General features: G+C 41.6%; 1 protein-coding gene across 1 annotated transcript in view; it reads left to right on the forward strand.

The window, feature by feature from the left end:
* EPAS1 (endothelial PAS domain protein 1) overlaps nucleotides 1–23,052 on the forward strand; it is a 137,827-nt gene that overhangs the window by 107,433 nt on the left and 7,342 nt on the right. Inside the window, exons 5-14 of the mRNA XM_083175729.1 lie at nucleotides 1,133–1,251; nucleotides 1,340–1,542; nucleotides 7,990–8,096; nucleotides 11,488–11,635; nucleotides 14,401–14,606; nucleotides 15,821–15,999; nucleotides 17,736–17,849; nucleotides 18,451–18,938; nucleotides 21,457–21,580; nucleotides 21,843–21,960. Coding sequence (XP_083031855.1) covers nucleotides 1,133–1,251; nucleotides 1,340–1,542; nucleotides 7,990–8,096; nucleotides 11,488–11,635; nucleotides 14,401–14,606; nucleotides 15,821–15,999; nucleotides 17,736–17,849; nucleotides 18,451–18,938; nucleotides 21,457–21,580; nucleotides 21,843–21,960 — 1,806 coding nt within the window. The remainder of the gene's footprint in view (nucleotides 1–1,132; nucleotides 1,252–1,339; nucleotides 1,543–7,989; nucleotides 8,097–11,487; nucleotides 11,636–14,400; nucleotides 14,607–15,820; nucleotides 16,000–17,735; nucleotides 17,850–18,450; nucleotides 18,939–21,456; nucleotides 21,581–21,842; nucleotides 21,961–23,052) is intronic.

The raw sequence follows: 23,052 nt of genomic DNA on the forward strand, positions 1-23,052 counted from the left end.
TATATAGGATACATGTGGGGCCATAGTCAGATGAGTCTGATAATTCTATAAGCTTTCCCCTTATTGGATCAACATTATGAAAATTCTCCACTCATTTTCACTAAACCAAATTACCATTACTTGACTTGGTCTGTGTACAATATGAAAAAAGCTGTTTGTTGATGATGATGATGATGATGATGTTAACAAATAAATATGTGTGGAGTCTATGTCATTTTACAGAATCCTATTTATAATTTCCCTTGCGTTCTTTCATCAGATCAGATCAGTGTAGCCAAGCTGGGCTTTCCCTGACATGGTCGCATCTGATGAGACCAGTTAGAAACAGCCCCACCCGTGTGGTTTCTGGAAAATAATCTTTCAGCAGCTGCCAATCAGAGAGGGACCTCCCATCTCTTTTGCTTCTGGGTTCCTTCCGCCAGTGCCTGCCGTGCTACTAGTCACTACTGGGGAAATGTAAATGAAACCGCTCTCATCTTCCCTGTGTACAACCAGCAGTTGCAGAGAGGGGCAGTCACCTGGGAAAAATAAAGCTGTGATGATCAGTGGCCCGATATACTGTATTGGTCTCTGATGTATGAGAAAAATCAATATTTTGAAAAAAAAATGTAAGCATTTTGGATAAGTTTTAAATAGATTTTCTTAACCCAATTCCACCGTAAAAATACCTATCAATTTTCTGAAACTTTTTTTTTTAAAACATTTTAGCTAGTTTATTGGTGACATTTTTTTTTGTTAAAGCCTAGTAATTTTTTACTAGTGTTCTTGTTAGTGACTATTTTATGCTCACATTGTATATTGGGCTTAATTTAGACCTGACCACTGCTGTGCGACTTCCTGTCAGTCAAATTGCGAGGGGATTGTGACTAGATTCATTGCTGGGTTTTTTTGTCGCTGTTTGGCCTTGCGCATGTATACTACAATCAGTAGTGGTACAATCGATAGGCTTGCGAATTTGCACAACAGCGATCAACTCTGAATAACCCCCATTGTTGTAAATATTTGCATTGTATTTCTATTTGGGCTGTGGCAACATCTCCACTTGTCCACATCTCCACTCTATAGAAGGCTTGGCATATTTCTCCCTCATGTCCTGTAATCATTTAACCAGTGTGTATCTTTTTACATAAAGGTGCCGGGATCGGAAAGAAGAACAAAGATGCAAATACGGAGCGTGACTTCTTCATGAGGATGAAGTGTACTGTCACCAACAGAGGAAGGACAGTAAATCTCAAATCTGCAACATGGAAGGTACTGTAAAACAAGGGGCTGGTGACTGATTTGGAACACTTATCCGGTCGTCTCGGTTATACTGACCATTGTACTCCTTTCCGTCTAGGTGCTTCACTGTACTGGTCATGTCAAAGTGTACAACTCCTACAATACACACACACTTTGTGGCTACAAGGATCCGCTACTCAATTGCTTGGTGATGACATGTCAGCCCATCCAACACCCCTCCAGCATTGACATCCCACTGGACAGTAAAACGTTCCTGAGCCGTCACAGCATGGACATGAAATTCACGTATTGTGACGACAGGTGAGATAAATCATACATAGCCTCCATATTATTTCTAAAGCCTGACCTTTCATTGACAACTTCTTGTTGCTTTTGGCAATCAACCTTCAGGGACGAAGATCCTATATGAATGTTTTCTGACACAACCAACCGCAAACTTCCGGCCTAGATTGCTCCCAGGCAATATTCTTGCTTTTCAAATCCTATTCAGGTCTCTATTACCCCTTTAACCCTTTGAGTGCCACCGTTGCTGTGAGTGATCCTCAAAATATCCGCTAAAAATGCCAGCGTCGGTCTCAGCAAATACGAATACAGCCAAGTCAGTTCATTGAAGTTTAGTTAAATATTGCACCCAAAACAAGAACGGTTGCTGTGAGCGACGCTGGCGTTTTTAACGGATATTTTGACACTCAAAGGGTTAATAAAGAAGGTCTGCTCTGCAATTTTCGCACCTATTTTGACAAATTCACTCAAAGGGTTAACTCCGTTGGTTTCATTTCACTGCAAGCCTTTGGTGTTTAACCTCTATATTGCTAAATAGCTCTTCCAAGTAGCCTGGACAATATGCTGATAATATTGCTTTGCTGTGGTTGGGGCAGTGGACCGAGCCCAACCAAAGTACAATTGTTGATGATAGAAGTTATTTAATTCAAAATTATTTTTAAAGTTTTCAAAGCATTTCACCCAATCTCGCTGCAAATTATGTTGCTTTTGGTTAAGATTATGACCTTGAAATGTTTTGAATGTGAAGTCTTCAGTGAAAGGAGGGAGCGTTTGTTAGGCTGGTGTTATTTTTTTTTTTAACCTATGTAATAAAACAATGAAAAGGGAAAGCTCTTGCAGACTTCAGTCAAGTAACTCTTTATGGGATCTTCCATTATAAACCCACAGTATACTGTCATAAAGGAAGTTAAACAATGCTTTTCTGATCTCGCTTTTATGTTATTGTGTGAATCATAATTATACTGTAAAAATATGGATAGAGACAAATAAACTGGTTATGTGCCAGCTCTAAACACAAGAAGATACGGGCAATAAAGAATCGCATCCATCTCTGGCTTTGTGCATCAGAATTTTACATTTTATTGAACCATACGATTACATTTGACACACTGAGTTGTAGATCACGTCTACACTTGAGACCTATGAACCAAATGTGTTCAGCGTTTGGTTTAGAGGCCAATATTCCTTACCGGTTGCTTTTGTTTTCCCTTAATAGAAATGGGTATGGGTCATTAGGTTGACCCTGTGTAGGTCAACATGCATTGGGTCAACAATGGCAAGGTCGACAGTCAAAAGGTCAACATGAGTTTTTCACAGTTTTTGCTCCAAATGTCAAAAGTGTACCGCGTCCCCGCGCCATGCTTCAGGCATGGTGCCTGGCTGCACTCGACACACTATTTTATTCTCCCATCACTTGGTAGCGGATGGTAGGGCATGAAATACCACCTGTCGGCACATCTCGGCTAAAAAATGTTTGGCGCGAAAAACCTTGCCATTGTCAACCTAATGCTTCTGTCAACCTTCCAGTGCTGTCAACCTATTTCAGGCGCCAACCTAAGCTTTGTTGACCTTCAGTGGTCAACCCAATGTATGTCCACCTAATGACCGTATCCCCTAGAAATGTTCTTGTGGGCATCATTTATTTTAGCTGGTTGCTTGGGGCAGTACTGACCACCTGAACATTTGTAGAGCTGTAGATATTATTCCGGTCATAATGGAAATATCACGTTACCGGCCCATCACTGTAGTCCCATTTGCCGGCAAGCTCCGTGCGTGGATTGTCTCCTTGCTGGAACTACTACAGCCTGGCTTATATTCTGCTGCCGAGGCACTTCTCAAGAACAAAGAAAAACTGCTTCCATTTAAAATATCTCCTGGTCCATAATATTCATTAATATGGGCTCCAATGCCTATGTCAGTGGTTCCCAAACTTTTGTCAATCACGGCACCCTAGAGAGTCAGATATTTTTTCACGGCACCGCTAGGCCAAAATTTTCTTATTGACACATTTTGAAAAAAAATATTAAATAACCTAATTTGTGTTCATAGGCCATTCCTAGGTTAAATTTAGTGGCAAGGGACGTGATTTGCTTCTATTTGTCCACATAAATTATAATTGGAAGCCACAAGCACTGGTTTTGCCTATTTGACCATAAATAATTTGAGTTGGTCCTGGACCACCAACCCAGGGCACCCCTGCAAGTGTCTTGAGGCACCTCAGGGTGCCTAGGCACACAGTTTGGGAACCACTGGCCTATGTAATATAATGCATATAATGAATTCATATTATTAATAGTAAGCACATCTCAAAGCCTCTGAGATATACCTAGTCATTATCAATGGTTTTCAAACTCGGTCCTTAGGACTTCACACAGTTCACGATTTCCAGGTCACCCGACAAGTGCACAGGGTGCATTCATTACTAACTGACACATTTTAAAATATCCACAGGTGGAACTAATTATTTTACTTGATTCTGTAAGGAGACCTATAAAACATGCACTGTGTGGGGTCCTGAGGACCGAGTTTGAGAACCTGTGTACTAGATACTGTAAAATATAACCACTGATCTCTATGTGACAAGGTGACTTTATACTTTTATTTACAAACTATAAAAAAAAAAAACTGTCATTAAAACTTTACATAAAAGGAACGGAAATGATGGGTGTTTTGCTGGCTTATTGAACGTCATCAGTACTGGCTTATTGAACGTCATCATCAGGACGCGTATATATTCACAGGTATATGCGTCCCCTCGCAGGGCTCGCTGCGCTTGCCACGCTTCGGGCTCGGTGGCTCGCTGCGCTCGCCACACTTTATATTCTCAACTCCACGCCGACGTGGATAGTAGGGGTATGAAAAGGTCGGAGGACGCGTACCGCAGCCCCTCGCGGGCTCGCTATGCTCGCCACGCTTTGGGTTGGCGTCAATCGTGGGGTGACGTTCACAATGGGGGGGGGGGGCATATACAATGAGATTGGCCCATTTCCAATTTTTTTCCCGATTACAATGTTACAAATATTTTAACATTGAACCCTATGGCAAAATCGGGTGCATCGCGTCGGTCGCGTCGCGTGCCATGTTAATGCACCCGACCGACGCGGTGGACCCGATTTTGCCTTTGCCGGCAAAATGGACCTGATTTCAAAGGAAATCGGGTCCATCGGGGGTAATCGTGTACCTTAAGTTAAGGTACACGATTACCCCCGATTGTGGCCGTTCTAGGAAACAAGTACCTTTTTTTTTTAATGTATATAACAAATGTGAGCGACACTGGCATATTTAGTGGATATTTTTCCCATCTCTTACAGAGATGTTGGCGTTAGAGTTCCCCTCAGAGATGTACAGCGTATTATATAGAAACCTATTCCTGGGCTACCATATACTGTACACCCACTTGTGGGTTCATTTGTGGTGGTACAATAAGTAAGGTAACAATATACCTCTCACATGTGGAATGTTCTCTAGTTCATTCCCACCAGACCAGAGCAGGTAGACCAGTGCTTCCCATCATGGCAATTAACCTGTGCCTAATATCAGTCATACTGTCCCAACATGTACCAGCACAAGTATTCCCTAAGCCCTTAGGTTTCAGGGCTTCCTGGTGCTGGCTGGGGCAGTTATGATTTGCGTTGGTTAATTATTGCATTCTTTTATGGGCGGCATCAGTGGTGAATGCTGCCTGTCCCGTGCAGCTGCTGTGATGGAGGCTATATTTACCTGTAGTTGCAATGGGGGAGGATGGTTGTTCAATGGTTGTTGCAATGGGGGAGGATGCCGCTTCAGGGATAAGGCTACTATACCTGACTAGGAATGGCCATCGACCTTCAATGATTTGAAATCATCGATGGTTTATGTTAGATATTTTTTCCATCGATGGGGGAGAGGTTTCCCTACATCAATGGCACAGCAAAACCAATGTTTTACTATTTATTTTTTTCAAAGTGCCGGGACGAAATCCCGAAGTGTTTTAATTGGCCCACAGGCCAGTCAGTCAACTTAAATTGATGACTATCGATAGGTTAAAATATCGATGGTCATCCATAGCATATTTTAACACCCATGTTCTGCAGTTGCACTATTGCCATCGATGGCAACAATGGCCATCCCTATACCTGACTGAAACTGATGTAAAGTGTGTAGAGGTTTTTACGCACACTGAGCCAGATGTGTCAAGCTTCAAAAAGTGATAGTGATAAGCAGACAATCAGCTCCTACCTGTTGCTATTCAACCCCAGCCTGCAACATGACAGTTAAGCTCTGATTGGCTGGCGGTTTAATTTTCTCCACTTTATCACTTTTGAAGCTTGCTACATCTGGCTCACTGTGTTTTGATAGGTGTGTATAGTGTGAGTGTTAGGTGTATCCAGCTTTTTGTGAGCAGCAAGTTCACACTTGTCATATTTTTTTGCAATTCACTTATGTGGGGCCAGGCTATCAAATCTCAGTCCTATGCCAGTCCTTGTGACCCCATACATTTAGCAATTTAGCAGGTGGTCTAAAGTGCCCCCTACCATCAACCGACATTATTATTGACATGCCTGATAACGTATATGTGGGATTATATTTGAGTATCGCTATAATCTAGGCCTATTGCTTGATATGCTGGGCCAAATGTAATAGGGTGTGAGAAGCAGAAAGTGAGAGATTTTGGGAGAGTTTTCCTTTTTTTTTTTTTTTAAAGCGGCAATCATTTACACTGAACAAAACAGGTGTATTTAAAAAAATAAGAAAACTCCCAAAATCTCTCACTTTCTGATTATCACACCCTATTACATTTGGCCCCCCGTAGTGCAGTGAGTGTGTTCAGGAAACATTTGGTTATCGATAGCAATATCAGTAACTTCGTAATAATTCTAAGAACCTATTTTTTCTGTATTAGGAAATGCGACCAGCGATTGTTGTTTGTTCATTTCATTCTAGATGTAGAGTTAATATTACCACAGGGCCACATCATGCGGAAAAGATATTTTAATGAGTTGTATAAATAACATGGTTTCTAGGCTCACATGTGCCTGAGCTGATCTGTTGGCTTGGCACCTTGCAAACAGTTTCCCCTGACCTCCAAACATAGAGGGCGAAATGTAATAGGATGAGAGATTCAGAAAGTGAGAGATTTGGGAAGAAATCTTCAGGGTTTTTTTAAAGCGGCAATCATTTACACTGCAAAATCAAACTGGTTTTGCAGTGTAAATGATTGCTGCTTTAAAAAAGCTGGAGATTTGTTACCAAATCTCTCACTTTCTGAATCTCTCATGCTATTAAATTTCACCAGAATATTTATTATTGTAGTAGCCGATCGTAAAGCTCTATTCTAGCTGTATAACAGGGAAAAAGGCCAGTAGTTTCCACTAATGCTGGCTTCCTTGAAAACTTCTAAATAAACCGTAAGTTACTCGAAAGTTTTAAATGTTTCCCTGTTTTCTGCTTTGTTATCGTAAGCCTGGTGATGTCATTCACGTGACATGCTTCAGGCTTCACACTGCATCACTGTGAACAAAGGCTAATAATGCGAGTATTCTTTACGGTTGGTAGTTGTAGACCCCAGATATTCAGCATTTAGCATAAATACATCTTTTAAATTTAATCAATGAAATTCTGTTCATTTATTAGCTAAAAAACAAACAAAAACAAAACAAAAGCATGCAATACAATATAATCAGTATGTATGTATATGCAATGTATATGTAAAATACTAAAATTAAATAAATAAATCCTCAGTTTTGTTACTAAAAGTGGACATTTATCAAACCTTTTGAAGGGCATTAAAGAAGAGGTTGCTAATCAGGTTCTACATACCATTTTATAGATTGTACTAGAAAAATTATAGCCTGTATCTGTCCTATTTACAAAGTTTGATCAATTTTGGCTAATTGACTTTCGGTTAATTGCACCTTAGTTATTTGATTAAGTGCCACATCCCCTGGGTTTTGAAAAACGGAAGAGTTGTAGAAGTTGTTAAATATGTGATGAGGTGTATTCTCAGATTTCAGATTGGGTAGTACATATAGGGCCCCCATGTAAAAAGTCTAGCCTATTAAAATCTCAACCTTAGATCCTGTGTTCATGGCTTACAGCATACTGTGATGTTCATTCTAGCACTGCATCAGTCACAAACAATGCAGTTCCCTTTTTCTGCCTGGGGTGTCTCTCTCTGCTTGTTTACCACTCACTGGTCAGTATTTCAGTGCTGAGATACATACCAGGGTGTGCTAGAAGCATCGGAGCATATACAGACCTAGAGACCTGCACAGAACTATTTTAATTCCATACACCTAAGGGAAAATCAATGTTTCCAGAGATTCTGTACAATAGTCATTAATGAAGGCCCAGTCATGACTGACATACTGTGTGTTTATTTGTAACACATATTATTCTGTCACAATTGTTTATAAAAAAAAAATCAAATCCATTTGTAAAGCACATAAGTGATGTAAACCTAAACTTTTTTTTTTTTTTTTTAAGAATTGCTGAATTGATTGGGTATCACCCAGAGGAGCTGCTCGGTCGCTCTGCGTATGAATTTTATCATGCTTTGGATTCCGAAAGTATGACTAAAAGCCACCAGAACTGTAAGTATATTAAACCTTCCCTGCTTGTATACTGTGACACCCCAGAATGGCACTGTACAGGTGTAAGATCCAGAAAATACCTCGCCAGTTGGTTTACAAGCAGGACAAGGGGAATTCAAAAAGACTTTTATGCAGAACATATTTAAGTATCCCTATTCGGATGATTCACATTCTTACCTTTATTATTTGGGTGAGTGGAGGTAGCCATTTTGGGTACTAGTAAGAAGTGAGGTAAGCGCCTTTTCTAAACTAGAATAGTATCCTACTCCGTTTTATAATGTAAACAGATTTATTGTGTGAATACAATTAGTATATAAATGTGTAAAATCCAAAAAGTCTAAAACACAATCCAATACATCATGGGCCTTATTCTGGTTCACTCGGTAGGGCACGAATTTGCACGGGGGACTGATGTTTTGCGTATTCGCAGCTGCATTTCTGTGCATGTGAATACGATGGAAGCATGCGAAATCAGCGTAAAATCTGTTCTTGGAGCGCATGCTCCCTGCCTTCTGGAGGGGGGGGGGGGTGCTGGCCAGGGGTATTAGCATATGCATACGCCCAGCGATGGGCGTACATATGGTAATCGTGACGCGCGTGCAGGGGGCGGGCAGCTGACATAACCGGATGTCAGCTGCCCGCCCATATCACTGCATTTCTTCGCTCATATGTACGAGTGGTCTGGACTACTCGTACATATGTGAGTACCTTTCCCATCATTCGATGGTCGGTGACCATCAAAAGATGCGGGAGGTTCCCACTGGCATGCGATGTAAATGTTTATGTAAAATATCCATTCGCGTGCCAAACGAACAAACCCGGCGTACGAATGGGGGCAGGCGTACCACCATTCGCCGGGCGGGGTCTGGATGACTTGTAAGGGAGCGAATTCGCGCCCGAGCGAGTCAACCAGAATAAGGGCCCATATGTCTGTTCTACATAAGCTAAAGTCAATCAGAAATCTTCAGAAACCTTGTAAATAATAGCAGTCACTGGTATATACAATACCTGACGGATATAATACAGAGCAGCAGATGAAAACCCTATAATGCCGCTGCTGTCTGCTGTACTGTGCAGACAGCAGTGGAGGCAGGAAGGAAGTGAATGGATGCCTGTGTGCAGCATCCATTCACCTCCCTGACAGGGGCTGGGGGGGGTGCACGAAGGCTGGGGGCAGCCCAGCAGCTTACCTTGTTGCTGGGCTTGCCCCCAGCATGGCGGTCCGGGGCCTGGCTCAGCAATCGGCTGTCCAGGCGCTTGGAGATGATGTCATCTCCAAGCGCTGCCCCCGTTTAACCTGAGGGTCGGCACCGCAGTGTAAACTGACCAAAATCCCAGATCCGGCCTGGCTTGGAATCCTGTTCCAAATACCTGGTCGGATCCGGGATTTTGATGTAAAAGGGGTATTAGTAAGTTCTACTGTACTTGTTTATGAAAAGAAACGGATAGGTGTCAGGGCTTGTCTATGTACTGTGATTTACATGTGGTCTATAGAAGTTGCCACAGGAAACCTTATTTCAAAAGCATTTATCCATATGGATCATTGTGCATTATAACTAATGTAGGAAAAGGCCACTGATGATACCATTTGAATGTATATATAGCTCTGATATAATCCCTCCCCCCCCCCACCCCCATCCCCCCCAAAAAATGTAACCGCTTCATAATGTGGGTTAGGTGAAATCTCCCTTACCTTTCAGGGAGTAAGGGAGATTGCTGCTACAGTATGAGCAAGTTTCAGCTGCAATATGTATTGTATTGCAGCTGAGAACAATAGAATAGCCATGGCTAGCCATGACCAAAGGATCAAAGATGAAACTTGCTCCTACTGTATGTCAGGGAGCCTCCCGCAGAAGGCAGGAGAGTAGCGTTAATGTAATATGTTAGCTCCTGTATTAATGTAGCAATACAACTAAGGAAAAATAACCACTGGATTAATGACAGATAATGTTCCATGCCCTCAATGTGCAATGCATTCCAGGAGTGGCCTGGCAAACACTATGTATAAATGAGTACTAATAGTGTGTGTCTATAAGCCGGCAACAGTCATTAGGCAAAGGAGACTGAAGTCATCACACTTCATTTCATTTGCACAATGTTGTAATGTTTCACATTGAGGTGAGGTTATTGTTCTGAAGAGTCCCAGCTATGTGTTGTTTAAGGGTAGGTTTCTAGTGTCTAAATACTTAATTTGACTGAGATCATTTGGAAGTTAAGTACTTCATTTGGCAAAGCATGCAGTACATAGTGTTTCTTGTGTGCATGAGACAGTGTTAATTAATTGCTTATTATTTGTACAGTAATCGTAATTCAAAACATTTACTTTGTTCAATGACTGGGAATTAAAGGTCTAATTGGTGTTTTTAACAGATAATGCCTAAGCCTTGCATTGTTGTTTTATATATATATAATGCACTTCAACGCACACAAAGGAATTGGTCACACAGCCTTGGTGTGGTTGGAGTGTTTTTAAAATCTAAAGTTTAATGGGTGACTGAAGTTCCCAAATAGTTCAGGGACTCTGGGGATGATTCTGATTGGATGGAAAGTGTATCTATATTTACTACATCCTTGTGTGTATGTGTATTGTGTTGTGTGTGTGTGTATACAAATGACAAGTGTTCCTCAAATGTCATCCAAGCCTTTCAGCATAAATTGAACAATAAAAAATATATAAACTAAATCTGATAAAGGGACAATACAATAGTAAATAATTTATAATAATTTATAAGTGGGTAGTTAACAATACATTTGCAAAGACAGTTAAGTTATGTGAAGCTAGATAGTACAAAGTAAAGTAAAGGTGGGTACACACGGAACGATGTCGGAAGCGTTCCGACATCGGTAATGAGTGTATCAAATCGTTCATCGTGCGTACACACGGAACGATTGGATACACTTGACAAAAGATTTGTCTATGATCTTCCTGCATGCAGGAAAGATCATAGACCATCGTTAACGATTCACGGGTACGCGCATCGTTAACGATGCACGGAACGATTTGAACGATTGGTCGTTTCCATCGATCGGGAACGCCCACATCAGGCTTCAAATCTATCCGTATGTACCCAGCTTAAGAGCGAAGTGTAGTGTTTGCTTTCTGGTAGATAATTACAGTATCTTTACAATACACCCACTGTCTGTCTCTGATGCATTTATACCATACACATAAAATGATGAATCAGTCATGATTACACATTAGTAATACAGGTAATGAGTTTGGTTCATTCCATTAATTTGTTATTTATCTTTATGGTGCGTGAAATAAACATAATCTGCCTTACATTGGTATTCTGTTCTTACACTGGTTCTCCAATTGTTCATTGTATCAAACATGTTTGCATATGGTGTTCTTCGTGTAACGCTGGCTTATCATTATGTGATTTACTAGTGTGCACAAAAGGTCAAGTGGTCAGTGGTCAATATCGGATGCTTGCAAAGCATGGTGGGTACGTCTGGGTGGAAAGTGAAGGCACAGTCATTTACAACACACGCAACTCTCAGCCGCAATGCATCGTCTGCGTCAACTACGTGCTGAGGTGAGGAAAGTAAAATCCTGTTAACGCCTGTGCAATCTGTACGGTATTGGTAGCACTGCTGTTGTTTTGCATTTTTCATTGGGGATAGCTGTTGTTGATACAAGAACCACTTCTTTTACATACTCATTGCTTAGATTCAACTTAAATCTAATGATATTCATACTGTACATCTCTGTTCTTGTACATGTAATGGGGAACATAACATTCTTCATAAAAATAATCTCAATAAGAATATAAAATAGAATAAAATAGAACTTACCATAGTGCCAGTTAAAGACATAGGGGCCGATTTTATATGATTCCCATAAGAAAATACTGTACAGAGAGAGATAAACTGCCAGCCAATTACTTACATACAGTGCATCTTGGCTGCATCACAAGAAGCCTCAGGGGCAGATGGACAAAGCCTTGTAGAGTGATTAAGTGGAAAGAGAGAAACTATAAACCAATCCGCCCCTAACTGCCATGTTATAGACTGTGAGTCTATTTACTAAGCCTTGTATGGGGATAAATTGGATGAAAGTAAAGTACCAATCAACCAGCTCCTGTCCTTCTTCAAACACAGCCTTTAACATGACAGTTAGGAGCTGATTGGCTGCTACTTTAACTACGCCCACTTTATCATCATCAAGAGCTCTGTAAATAGACCACCTGTGTTTGAAAAAAAGATGGTTAGGAGCCGATTGGCTGGTACATTTTATAACTCAACTTTATCACTCTTTGAGGCTTAGAACATCTGCCTATGGAAGGGAAGATAGAGGAGTAAGAGCAGATATAAAGTCTTCACATGAAGATGTGTTGTCGCTTTCGCAGTCTACTGGTTGACAAAGGCAGGGAACAGTGAATGAGACAGTTATATACTTCTATTCAGCGGAACTTGAATAAAGTGAGGGAAGTATGGAAAAGTAGAGAATATTTCTGCTAAATAAATAGCAGAAGAGACCTGCCCTTACTGGAGAAATGCGAATCGGTCCTTCTCGGGACCCAGATGCACCACAACACTCTATTTATTATAATATTTTCTATATAAACTTCTAAAGATTGCCCTCAACCTTATGAGTGCCGTCTTTGTCTCTTCTTGTATTGGTAATGAAGTATTATCATGTAGGCACACGGAACTGGGGCCTGTGCAGTGCTGGACAGAATAGTAAATATGCCAGGTTCCAAATGTATCTTCTGCACCTGGTATAGAGTACGTACAAGTGTGCTATGATGATGTTAACTAGTAGCAAATCAGACATACACCTAGTGGCAGAGGCGTAACTAGAATGATGTGGGCCGCATAGCAAAATCTTGGACGGGGTCCCCCTAATGGCACTACAATGACCGGGGGGGGGGGGGCTTGCACCAGAAGAAAGAGTGAGAGAGGGTGTCAGGAGAGAAACAGTGTCGGGGAGAGAGAGGTAAAAGAGGGGTTGGAGACTTCTAGAGAGAGAGAGAGAAAGAGGAGATGGAGGAAAGAGAGAGGGAGGAAGCGTGGGGAGGAGAGAGGACTAAGACCCCCCCCAGAACAAAGTAAAGGTGCCGCTGTGTAGAGCCCTCAGGGCAGATTACGTTACCTCTGGCAGCAGTCTTCATCCTGCCGGGTCTCCGCAGCACGCCACCTGATCTCCACCGCACCGGGTCTCTGCATCATGAGCCGGGAGATGCACCAACGCTGTGTCTCCCGCGCCTTGTCTCCACACTGCACATCAGTGTCGGAAACTGCACAGGCGGCTGGGTCTCCCGAGTCCTCATCACCGCGTCGGTCTGCACACCGGCGCACATCAGTGCCACTGCCGGAAACTGTGCACAGGCGCTTTTGTATGTCGCGCTGGGGCTGGTCACTACTAGAGAATGATGTTGAGCCCCAGGACCGACTAGTTGGAGTCTGGACTACCGCTTTCACAGTGCTATGCTGTCCCTGGGACACGGGACAGCGGCGCTGTCAGCCTGCCACTGCCCGCAGCATTACTTAAAAATTAAAAGGGTGCAGGGGATGTTTGCTTGGCCCCGGGCCCCATAGCAACTGCATCCCCTGCACCCTCTATTGTTACGCCACTGCCTAGTGGGATTGCATTACTAACATGGGTGAATATACAACCTGTCCATGTAGACAGTTTGTGAGCAACATATTCCTTATTTACTTACTCTGCATCTCCTACATCATGTCCACAATGTGTATATGTGTACTTAGTATATGTCTTTTGGTAAATGTTTTGAAGATCGTTAGCATATAGACTATTGTACCAAATCAACTTTGCTTGGTAACTTTTTTTTATAGTATGTTTTTGAATGCTTACCATTTTGTGAACACATATAGTTGGGCTCTCATTGGTACTTTTCTTTGTTTGACATTAGGTTAACTGTAAATTCTAGGGCAATATTTGCCCAGTAAAAGTACTCGTCCCCACACCCCTTCCGCTTACTTCTCCCTTTCAACACCCTGGATCTTGGTTGGGCTCTAAAGGTAGTTACATGCTGCTACCCATTCCCATGGCAGATTATTACGGAGTCTTCCAGTGCTTTGTCTGAGCATCCAGTTGTTTGAAACTTTTTGGATCCCATAGCACACTCATACTCCCATGTTTAATAGTATTAGATTTGCACTCCTTGCATTATGACATAACTTGTTGTTTTTTGTAATTTGCTCCTTTTATGTTTCTCCATTTATCCTGAATCAGACCCATGTTTTGGAATGACCCAGTCCCTGAATAATTTAGCATAGTAGAAAATCACTGTTATAGATCAGCCTTTTTGATCTGGTTTTGTTTCTTTCTCTTCAGTGAAATTGAGAAGGATGATGTTGTATTTTCCATGGACCAAACAGAATCTCTGTTCAAACCACAGCAGATGGCCATGAACTCCATATTCAGCAATGCCGTCCCTGATAAAACGAGCGACTACTTGTTTGCTAAGCTCAAGGAGGAGCCAGAGGAGCTGGCACAACTTGCTCCCACCGCAGGAGATGAAATTATCTCTTTGGACTTTGGTTAGTAGATTTAGTCCAACACTCTTGTTGCAAACAAGCACTTAGGTTTTATATTATTATCATCATCATCATCAACTTTTTAACATAAATCAAGTGAAACAACAAGAGAAATTCTGGTTAAAATTCTACATCTTTGTGGTGCTCAATATATGACACATAAATGAAGGAAGCAGTATGGGACAGGTAATTAAAATGCCATTCACCATTTAGGCGATACACTCATACACAATGGGGGGAATTCAATTGACAGCAGGAAAAAAAAACAAAAAAAACACAGGTGTGAGTTTTGCTATTCAATTAAAGGAGAGAAAATGGGATGCAAAGATTTCTATAGAAATCACTGCATCGTTTTAGCACGAACCTTCAGAGCAAGCCTGATTTTTCTTACAATTGTTAATTTTAGGGGGGAAAAAATCACCATGACTTGCTCTGGCACGCAGGTGGCACCTCACCTATTTAAGCAATTGGATGTTTCCAATTTGCTTAATTAGTCAGTAATTGCTCATGTTTTTAAAGCAGTGTCTTCTTCTCCAGGCAGCCCCCTCTCTAGTGTAAATATAGGAGCTGCGGAGACCACCAAATGGGCATACCTGCGGTAGACTGTAAGCTCCTTGGAGCAGGGCTCTCTTCCCTCCTGTTCTCACAGCCCTTTTCTCTCACCATCTATACCCGCATCACTTCTCTCTTGTGTTCATTCAATTCTATCACTGACAGCTTACCACTGGTAACATGCAGACTACTCTACTGCTTCCCTACATATCAGCTGTATTGTGTACTATGAATTGTGCCGCTACTTGTTATCTTGTGCTCTGTTTTTGTTCTTCTGTTACTGTTATGTTTAGTCTTGTGTACCCTGTTTTGTTCTAATTATATGCACTATGTACGCCGCTGCAAACCACTTGTGACGCCTTATAAATAAAATGTAATAAGAATAATGATAATCGAAAATTGGGCTTGAGGGTTTTTTAACCTACTAAACCTCGCACTGAATTAAGTTAATGTATCTTTAAGTTTACAGTGTACAGTGACTTCAATGCTGTCTCCTTTTCTTTCAACGCTTTTTGCCATTACTGTTACAGTTGGTTATGTGACCTCTAAACTTTATCTTTACAGTGGTTATGAATATGTAATAGACACATTGGAGTTTATTTTAATATTCTGCACCTGGGTAAAATGATATGTCATTGTCTGAACAATATGTCACATTCTTGCAGGTGCTCAGGCTTATGAGGAGCCATCAACTTATAACAGTGGTGCTAAGGCAAGCCCAAGCACATGGCCATTGGAAGTCCAGAACCACAAAGCTGATATAAACCCTCCGTCCTTCAAAGCACCACAGGTGGCTAGTGGAGATGCCACACCCAGTGCTAGCAGTAACAGCAGTTGCTCTTCGGTAAGAAATGGCCCAAGTAAAGTATCCAAAGAGATATGCTAATGTGCACAGTGTAATTGCAGTAATAGTTTTATATAAATAAAACAAAAAATAATAATTAAAGTTTTGTTAAAAAACAAAAAATAGAGCAGGCAGCTGTTAGGAATGTCCCTATTCTCTTGGTGCCTAGGTCTGGGGATTGGTGAAATCCAAATAGCCAATTCTGAACAAAACATGATCAAGAAGGGTAAGCAAAGGATTTTTAACCTGCTGTATTTTGACAATTTCCCAATGCAGCGCCAGTTATCGATGTCTTCTGATCTATGTCTTTGATCGGCATTAGCAGAGCCGGGAATTGTGGCTCAGATGTATGGTCCAAATTAAAATCATGGAGTCGGATTATGACCTTGGACCACATAGTGCATGACTTACATAAGTATTAGATGGTGGTCTCATTTCTCCTGGACCAAGCCAACGTCTTGCCAAGAGTCCAATAAGTAGCCTACACAACACTGCCTGAGAAGGCGTCCATCCACATCTCCTGCTGGCACATTCTGGGAAGCCTGCCCAAACCACACATCTGATTCCAGAGATTTTCTCCATAGTCTTTAGGTATTTCACTTGCAATTAAATGGATCGAGGTGAACAGGTTAAAATCCTATTTGGCAGGAGCGTCGTCCTTGTGAATGTACCTGTGACTAAGTACTCAGTGTTCTGTACAGTCCCCACCCCTGAATTACATCAATCAGTACTGAGCTACAGGGATAGTTCTCTGCTGTTATGTTGTTGTTATTATTATGACAACTTTACAACTGGCCCTAAAAAATGATTCATCAACACTTTCTCAGTGTGTTACAGTACACGCATCAGTACCCAACCATAGCATTTTATATTAGGTTAGTGTCTATTCTCCAGCAGGGCATGTGGCCATCACTGACCATTAACCATGCAAGATTTCCAGCAACTATCACTCCTGATGGAATTTTAGGTCAAGCTAGTTGAAAAAAAATCAAATAAGCTAACGAAATATGCCCATTTGTGGTCAGCTTCATTGTTCATCTAAAGCATTACTCTACAGAGCTTGCTGATCAAAAACACTACATACCAACGAAAATATGGAAGGCTGCTGCAGAGTTTGTTGCATTGGTGCCCCACATTCTAGGCACCGTTTGCAATCATTAATAAATCCATATGCAAACCACCAAATATATTTAAGCTGCAGGCTTGTTGGGAACTATAGCGTTTGTATCTGATTTATGCCAGGCTTATCTCACATTCAAAATGTTCCACTTTTGGCCATTTACATTATTTACCGCAAATGCTTTCATTGTCAGGGACTCAATAAAGTAGCTGTAAAAATAACTCCCCGTCTAAAGCACAAGCAAAAAAACGAATTTGCTTGAACATGTACACAGCATAACTTGTGCCCGAGCGATGAAGGAGTCACCAATCATCCGATCCTTTGTGTTTTAAAAATATTTTGACAGATTCCATTTTTTTTTAAATGTTTTTGCTAAGTTGGTTTCAACATTTAGCTGTTGTAAAAAAAGTTTGTAAAACAAATCTAGAGACACGTAGTTTTAGTTTTAACTTTTTATAGACAGATCAGACTGAACACGTTCTAGCTAAGGGGATGATGACCTCAGCTTCAATGAATTGATCTTACTGCCAGTTTGACTGTCAATTATAATTATTATTATCATTTAAGTTTTGGTTTGCTGCCATTTCATTTCCAACTGTCTCCTTCCGTATACCAGCCAAGAAGCCCAGAAGAATATTACACTACTTTGGAGGAAGATCTCAAGATTGAGTTGATTGAAAAGCTTTTTGCTATGGATACAGAGGCAAAGAATAAATGTAATACTACACAGGTATGTTGATTATGCCATAGGTTTTCTGTTATTAAAGGGACCTAGTTGTTGACAGTTTTTGTGTGTCCATCGTGTGGCAGGCATTGCCGAGGAAGGAGGTACGACAGGATCATGCACAGCGATTGTGTTGCACAAACAGAACTTATAGGGATTATTGCTAGTTACAGTTATTTATATAGCGGCTGTGTATTCCTTTGGGTTTTGCAACTGGGAACAAAACAAGACTGGGTAATAAGAGACAATCAAAGAGGTAAGAGGGCCCTGCTCGCAAAGCTTTTAATCTGTAGATGATCTGGAAAGACCAAGTAGTTATAGTGTGACCTGGGGCTCTCTATTCAGTCAAATGTTTGAATCAAACAGCACATATGTACAAAAGGTCCATGAGATGCATTCAGTCTAGTTCAGGCCTGTCCAAACTGTGGCCCTCCAGCTGTTGTGAAACTACACATCCCAGCATGCCTTGCCATAGTTTTAGCATTCCCTAATAGCAAAACTATGGCAAGGCATCATGGGACTTGTAGTTTCACAACAGCTGAAGGGCAATAGTTTGGACATGCCTGTTCTAGTTAATTAACCAGTTTGTTCTTCTTGATTTCCATAGAACGACTTCAATGAGCTTGATCTTGAAACGCTTGCTCCCTACATTCCGATGGATGGTGAAGACTTCCAGTTAAATCCCATATGCCAAGAGGAATGTCCACTCGGCGATGGTGCTCAACCACCCCAGCAGAACTTAAGTAGCATGAATACACTCTTCCAGTCCAGTGCTTCCCCTCCTCAGACCCAGTTCCTTCACCAAAATTTTTGTCCACCTATGGCAGCTAAAGGGAGTGATCCCAATCAGGAGTCTCTGCCTATCAGGATTTTTAATGGTGAGAGAAAGTCTCCCCCGTTATTGGCATACCATACTGGTGCTACTACTCCACTCTCTTCAATAGGAGGCCGGCCTAATACACAGTGGCCTCCAGACCCTCCAGTCACTTATATGCCACCAAAGTGGAGATCAATGAATCCTTATCCTGAGTCCCCAGCCAACACGGCTTCAGGGCACCCAATGCATCTGCACAGCATGCCGTTATATAAGCAAAGGTGAGAAGAGCGAGGTGGAGGTTCTGCTTAGCTCACGTCTGTCGCTTTGCGTCATATCAGTTTGTCCATCTTGTCTATTGTATTCTTCAAACTGGACCTATTTACTTCTCATATAGGGCTCAGTTCTAGGTCAGACGCTAGTCCATATACACATGGATCCCTTGTATACCTATAGACTGCACATGTACCTCAGAAAGCAATTGCAGGCTGTGTATGCGCTGTACCATATATACTCCATACTGTATGTGTACGCCGGAAACAGAACGTGCAAACGGATTGGTCAGTTCTGTTAGAGATCTCTCTTTGTATGGAATGGGTGTCTCTGGGGCTCAAGTAGGCAGTTACTATGCAGATGCAGGGGAAAGATTTGTCTTGTGGGAGTATACGCCAATTCCTGTGCTCTTGGAGCATGCAGGGGGTGATAAGATGTCTGCTTCTGATAGATATAAGCCCCTGTAAGTATAGTTCCTGTGGATGAAAAATCAGCATGAAGACGGATGGACATTCAGCACAGACAGGCAGATACTTACATTATTATTATTGTTATTATTATTACATTTTACAGTGGTTTGCAGCACCTTATCACACATATGGCACACATTTGTACAATATAGGGTACGCAGTACTTCAAATTATACAAAAAAGACACAGAGCACAGATTACAATTAGCAGCACAATTCTCAGTACGCAATACAGCTGAGATATAAGGAAGAAAAGGAGTCCCACATACTACTAAGGGTGAGGGAAGAGGGCAATGCTGCAAGTAGCTTACTATATAGAGGTAGGGGGAGGCAGGTGACCTGATATCAGGAAGAAAGCGAGGCAGACAGAGAAGGCCAAGCCATGAGGCAAGTAGTTGGGAGCAGCCTCAAGACTAGGGTATCATGGTATCCTTCCACTGCGGTGGAAGGATACCATGTGATGAACAGTTTGTTTTTCTCAGTTCTCACAGTTCTCGTGTGAGACTGCACGGTCGGGAAGAGTCTAATAGGGCGAGGAGCTTGCCAGGGAATAGGGTCAGTACAAACACAATCTTGAACTTGCACATGGTATGCAGTGACCAGGGTAAAGGTGATGTGTCCGCCACTGGCTGACTGAAGCGGAAGGGAGGGTGTATGCAGGTAAATATGGTATATAGGGAGCATTGGAGTTAGAGAAGGTCTTGTTTGTCAGGGTGAGGCATTTATAGAGGATCCTGTAGGGGAATAGTATCCAGTCCAGATATTGTTGAAGGACAAGGTATTAAGCAACCTGCTTTCAACACTCCCCTCTTTGGAAATGCCCATTACTGGCAGAACCTCTTATATCACAGTGAAAATGGCGCTGCGCCCATTTCCCTGCTGTTTTGTGCATGTAAAGTGAGGAAATCCCAGGGGAAATGGCCTGCCATGGCATTTCCAGGGAGTTTTGCACTTGCATAATAAAGTCTGTGCCCCTAATGCTCAGACATTACTGCACTTCTGGCTAGAGAGGAGGGGGCCTGGACAGAGAAGGCCTCCTCTTCCTCTGTTAAAACACCCCTGAGCCCATACTATCTATCTATCTATCTATCTATCTATCTATCTGTCTGTCTGTCTGTCTGTCTATCTATCTATCTATCTATCTATCTCTCTCTCTCTCTATGTCATATCCATTTATCTTTGATGACCATTTCCCTGTTTAATTATCTTCTCCACATCTATATTATAGCTTAATGACTGGTGATATAACGAAATAACTACCTGTTGTCTACTAACATTGCAGCCAGTATGTAAGATGTCCCTTATTTATTGTTGGGATATCCCATTCACATTATTATATGATTTTACTGGTGTACTGTATGTTGTGCTAGTGTACAATGCATATGAGAAATACCTTTATGTACACCAGTATCCTGCTCTTCTTAGTACTTACACACTGATTGTATTATTTTCTATTTATTTCAATGTTTATTACTTTTTTTTTTTTACTTAGCACCTGCAGTGTGTTACACGGTGAATGATTATACATTGACATCGGTCCCTTTACACAAAATTGTCTACACTCAATAACAATACATAGCTACTATATTTAGCTTTAGAGCCAGCTTTATTATGGCCACATTGCCTGTTCCTTGTTGCCTTGTTTCCGACACTGGCTAGGTCCTGGCACATGGACATGTCCATTTGAGACACCAGGATACTGCACTAAGCCTGGCTTTTTTGGTCTTCATCAGCTGCAGCCCATAGATCGTGGCTAGGGCTGACCATTATGCAGGGAGTGGTTACCTACAGGAAGTCCGCTCTCTTCTAATCGCAGCCTGGGCTGGCAGTCCCAGAGGGAGGGAACACCTCTCAATGGGAGTACCTGTAGTGTCTGTAACTGACAGGCAGGACTTCCAATTGGAAGTCACTGATAGTCACAGTGCAGACAGTGAGCGGGGTGATGGATTTTACAATATCCACCATTGTTTATAACTATATACTGTATATACCGAACTATAATGACTAGAGAATTTCTTGGTATAATGTAAACAATTTAATGGGAATGTTTTTGTCAGGTCACTTGACAGTTTTGGGCAACGAGAAAAGGAAATACACCCCAATGAGAACTTTCTCTGCCACAGCTTGAAAAGGAAACGACAGCATGACTATGGAGACCAGGGCTTTCCGCAGCTCAGTGTGGTAAGAAGTTCCATGTGTGTGTGTCACTCTGGATAATTGTATGGAACTATGCCATTTATACTGTACAACTGTGACTAAGATGCCTTTTTGGTATACAGTATACGTGTGTGTGTGTGTGTGTGTGTGTGTGTGTGTGTGTGCGTGCAATATAAGTTCTTTATCTTGCACTTAATTGATTGGAATTAATTGTTCACAGACCTTCTATGTTCATTATATGTCTAGTGAATATACCGTAACTTTATTTTGCTTGTATCGTCTTTAGGGGGAGTTACCCGATAATACAATACCATTGTTAATGTGGAAGAGAATGAAGTCCCTCAAATCAGACATGTGTCCACTTGGTTCAGAAAAGAAGTCTCTGAGTACAAGTGTTCTAACAGGTAAGGGGAAATTGAAAACAGGATTCAGTACCTCTTAGCGGTGTATGTCTCAGTGTCAGTAGAAATCACTGTACCCCATAGCATCCAATCCACCTAGCAAGTTCTGTTCTATCCTGAATCAATACCCAACACTGACTCTCCAATGTTTCAGTCAGTGTAATGTGACTAAACCTTTAGTTTTCATCTACTTCAGTGGTTCCCACCACTAGGATAAATGATTTTTATTGAAAAGTTTGGAGAACATTTAATTTAGTACATTGGGGCAGATGTATTAAGCCTTAACAAGAGATAAATGCAAGGGTGATAAGGAGAGATAAATGTCCAGCCAATCAGCTCCTTACTGACTTTTTTCAAACAAAGCCTGTAACATGGCAGTTAGCAGGTGATTGGTTGGATGTTTATCTGTCTTTATCACCCTTGCATTTATCTCTTGTTAAGGCTTAATACATCTGCCCCAATGTGCCTATTGTACAGTACCTGTCATCCTATTGGCGGTATTCAATGAGGCTGATTCGCCAGGTTTTTATGGCGATTTTGTGCTGTAAGGCGAATTTCTGACTAAAACGGTGAATCACCCTATTCAATGACCAGATGGCGAATACATTTCAAGGTTTTTTTCGCCATGATTCACCGAGTAGCAATCGCTATCTTTTTATGGTGAAGTGAAAGGTGAACTTTTAAAATAAAGTGTTTTGTTTTTTACAATTGGTGTAAAAAAATCTGGAATTTTATTCTGAGGAGGGGCATGCTATTTTTATTCATGTGCTGTAAGCACATGAATATATATTTAATTTAAAAAAAAATATATATATATATATATATATATATATTTTACACAGACCAGCCAGCAGGGGGCCGGAGCCGAGCCGCTCATTAGATATTCATATATTCACTTCACCCGATCATTACATATGCATGATCGGGTGTAATGAATATACCCGGTCCCCTGCTGGCACCCCCGGGGGGCAGCCTGTGCTGCCTGGCTCCCGGGGAGCCCACCTCCCCCCCACAAACGTTCTGGGGCAGGCAGGGAGACTTCCATCTCCCTGCCTGCCACCGTCCTCAGGCTCCCTGCGGCGTCCGCCGCAGGAG

This window comes from Crinia signifera, chromosome 3 (genome assembly GCF_055691185.1).
Source record: "Crinia signifera chromosome 3, ASM5569118v1, whole genome shotgun sequence".
Taxonomy (NCBI): domain Eukaryota; kingdom Metazoa; phylum Chordata; class Amphibia; order Anura; family Myobatrachidae; genus Crinia; species Crinia signifera.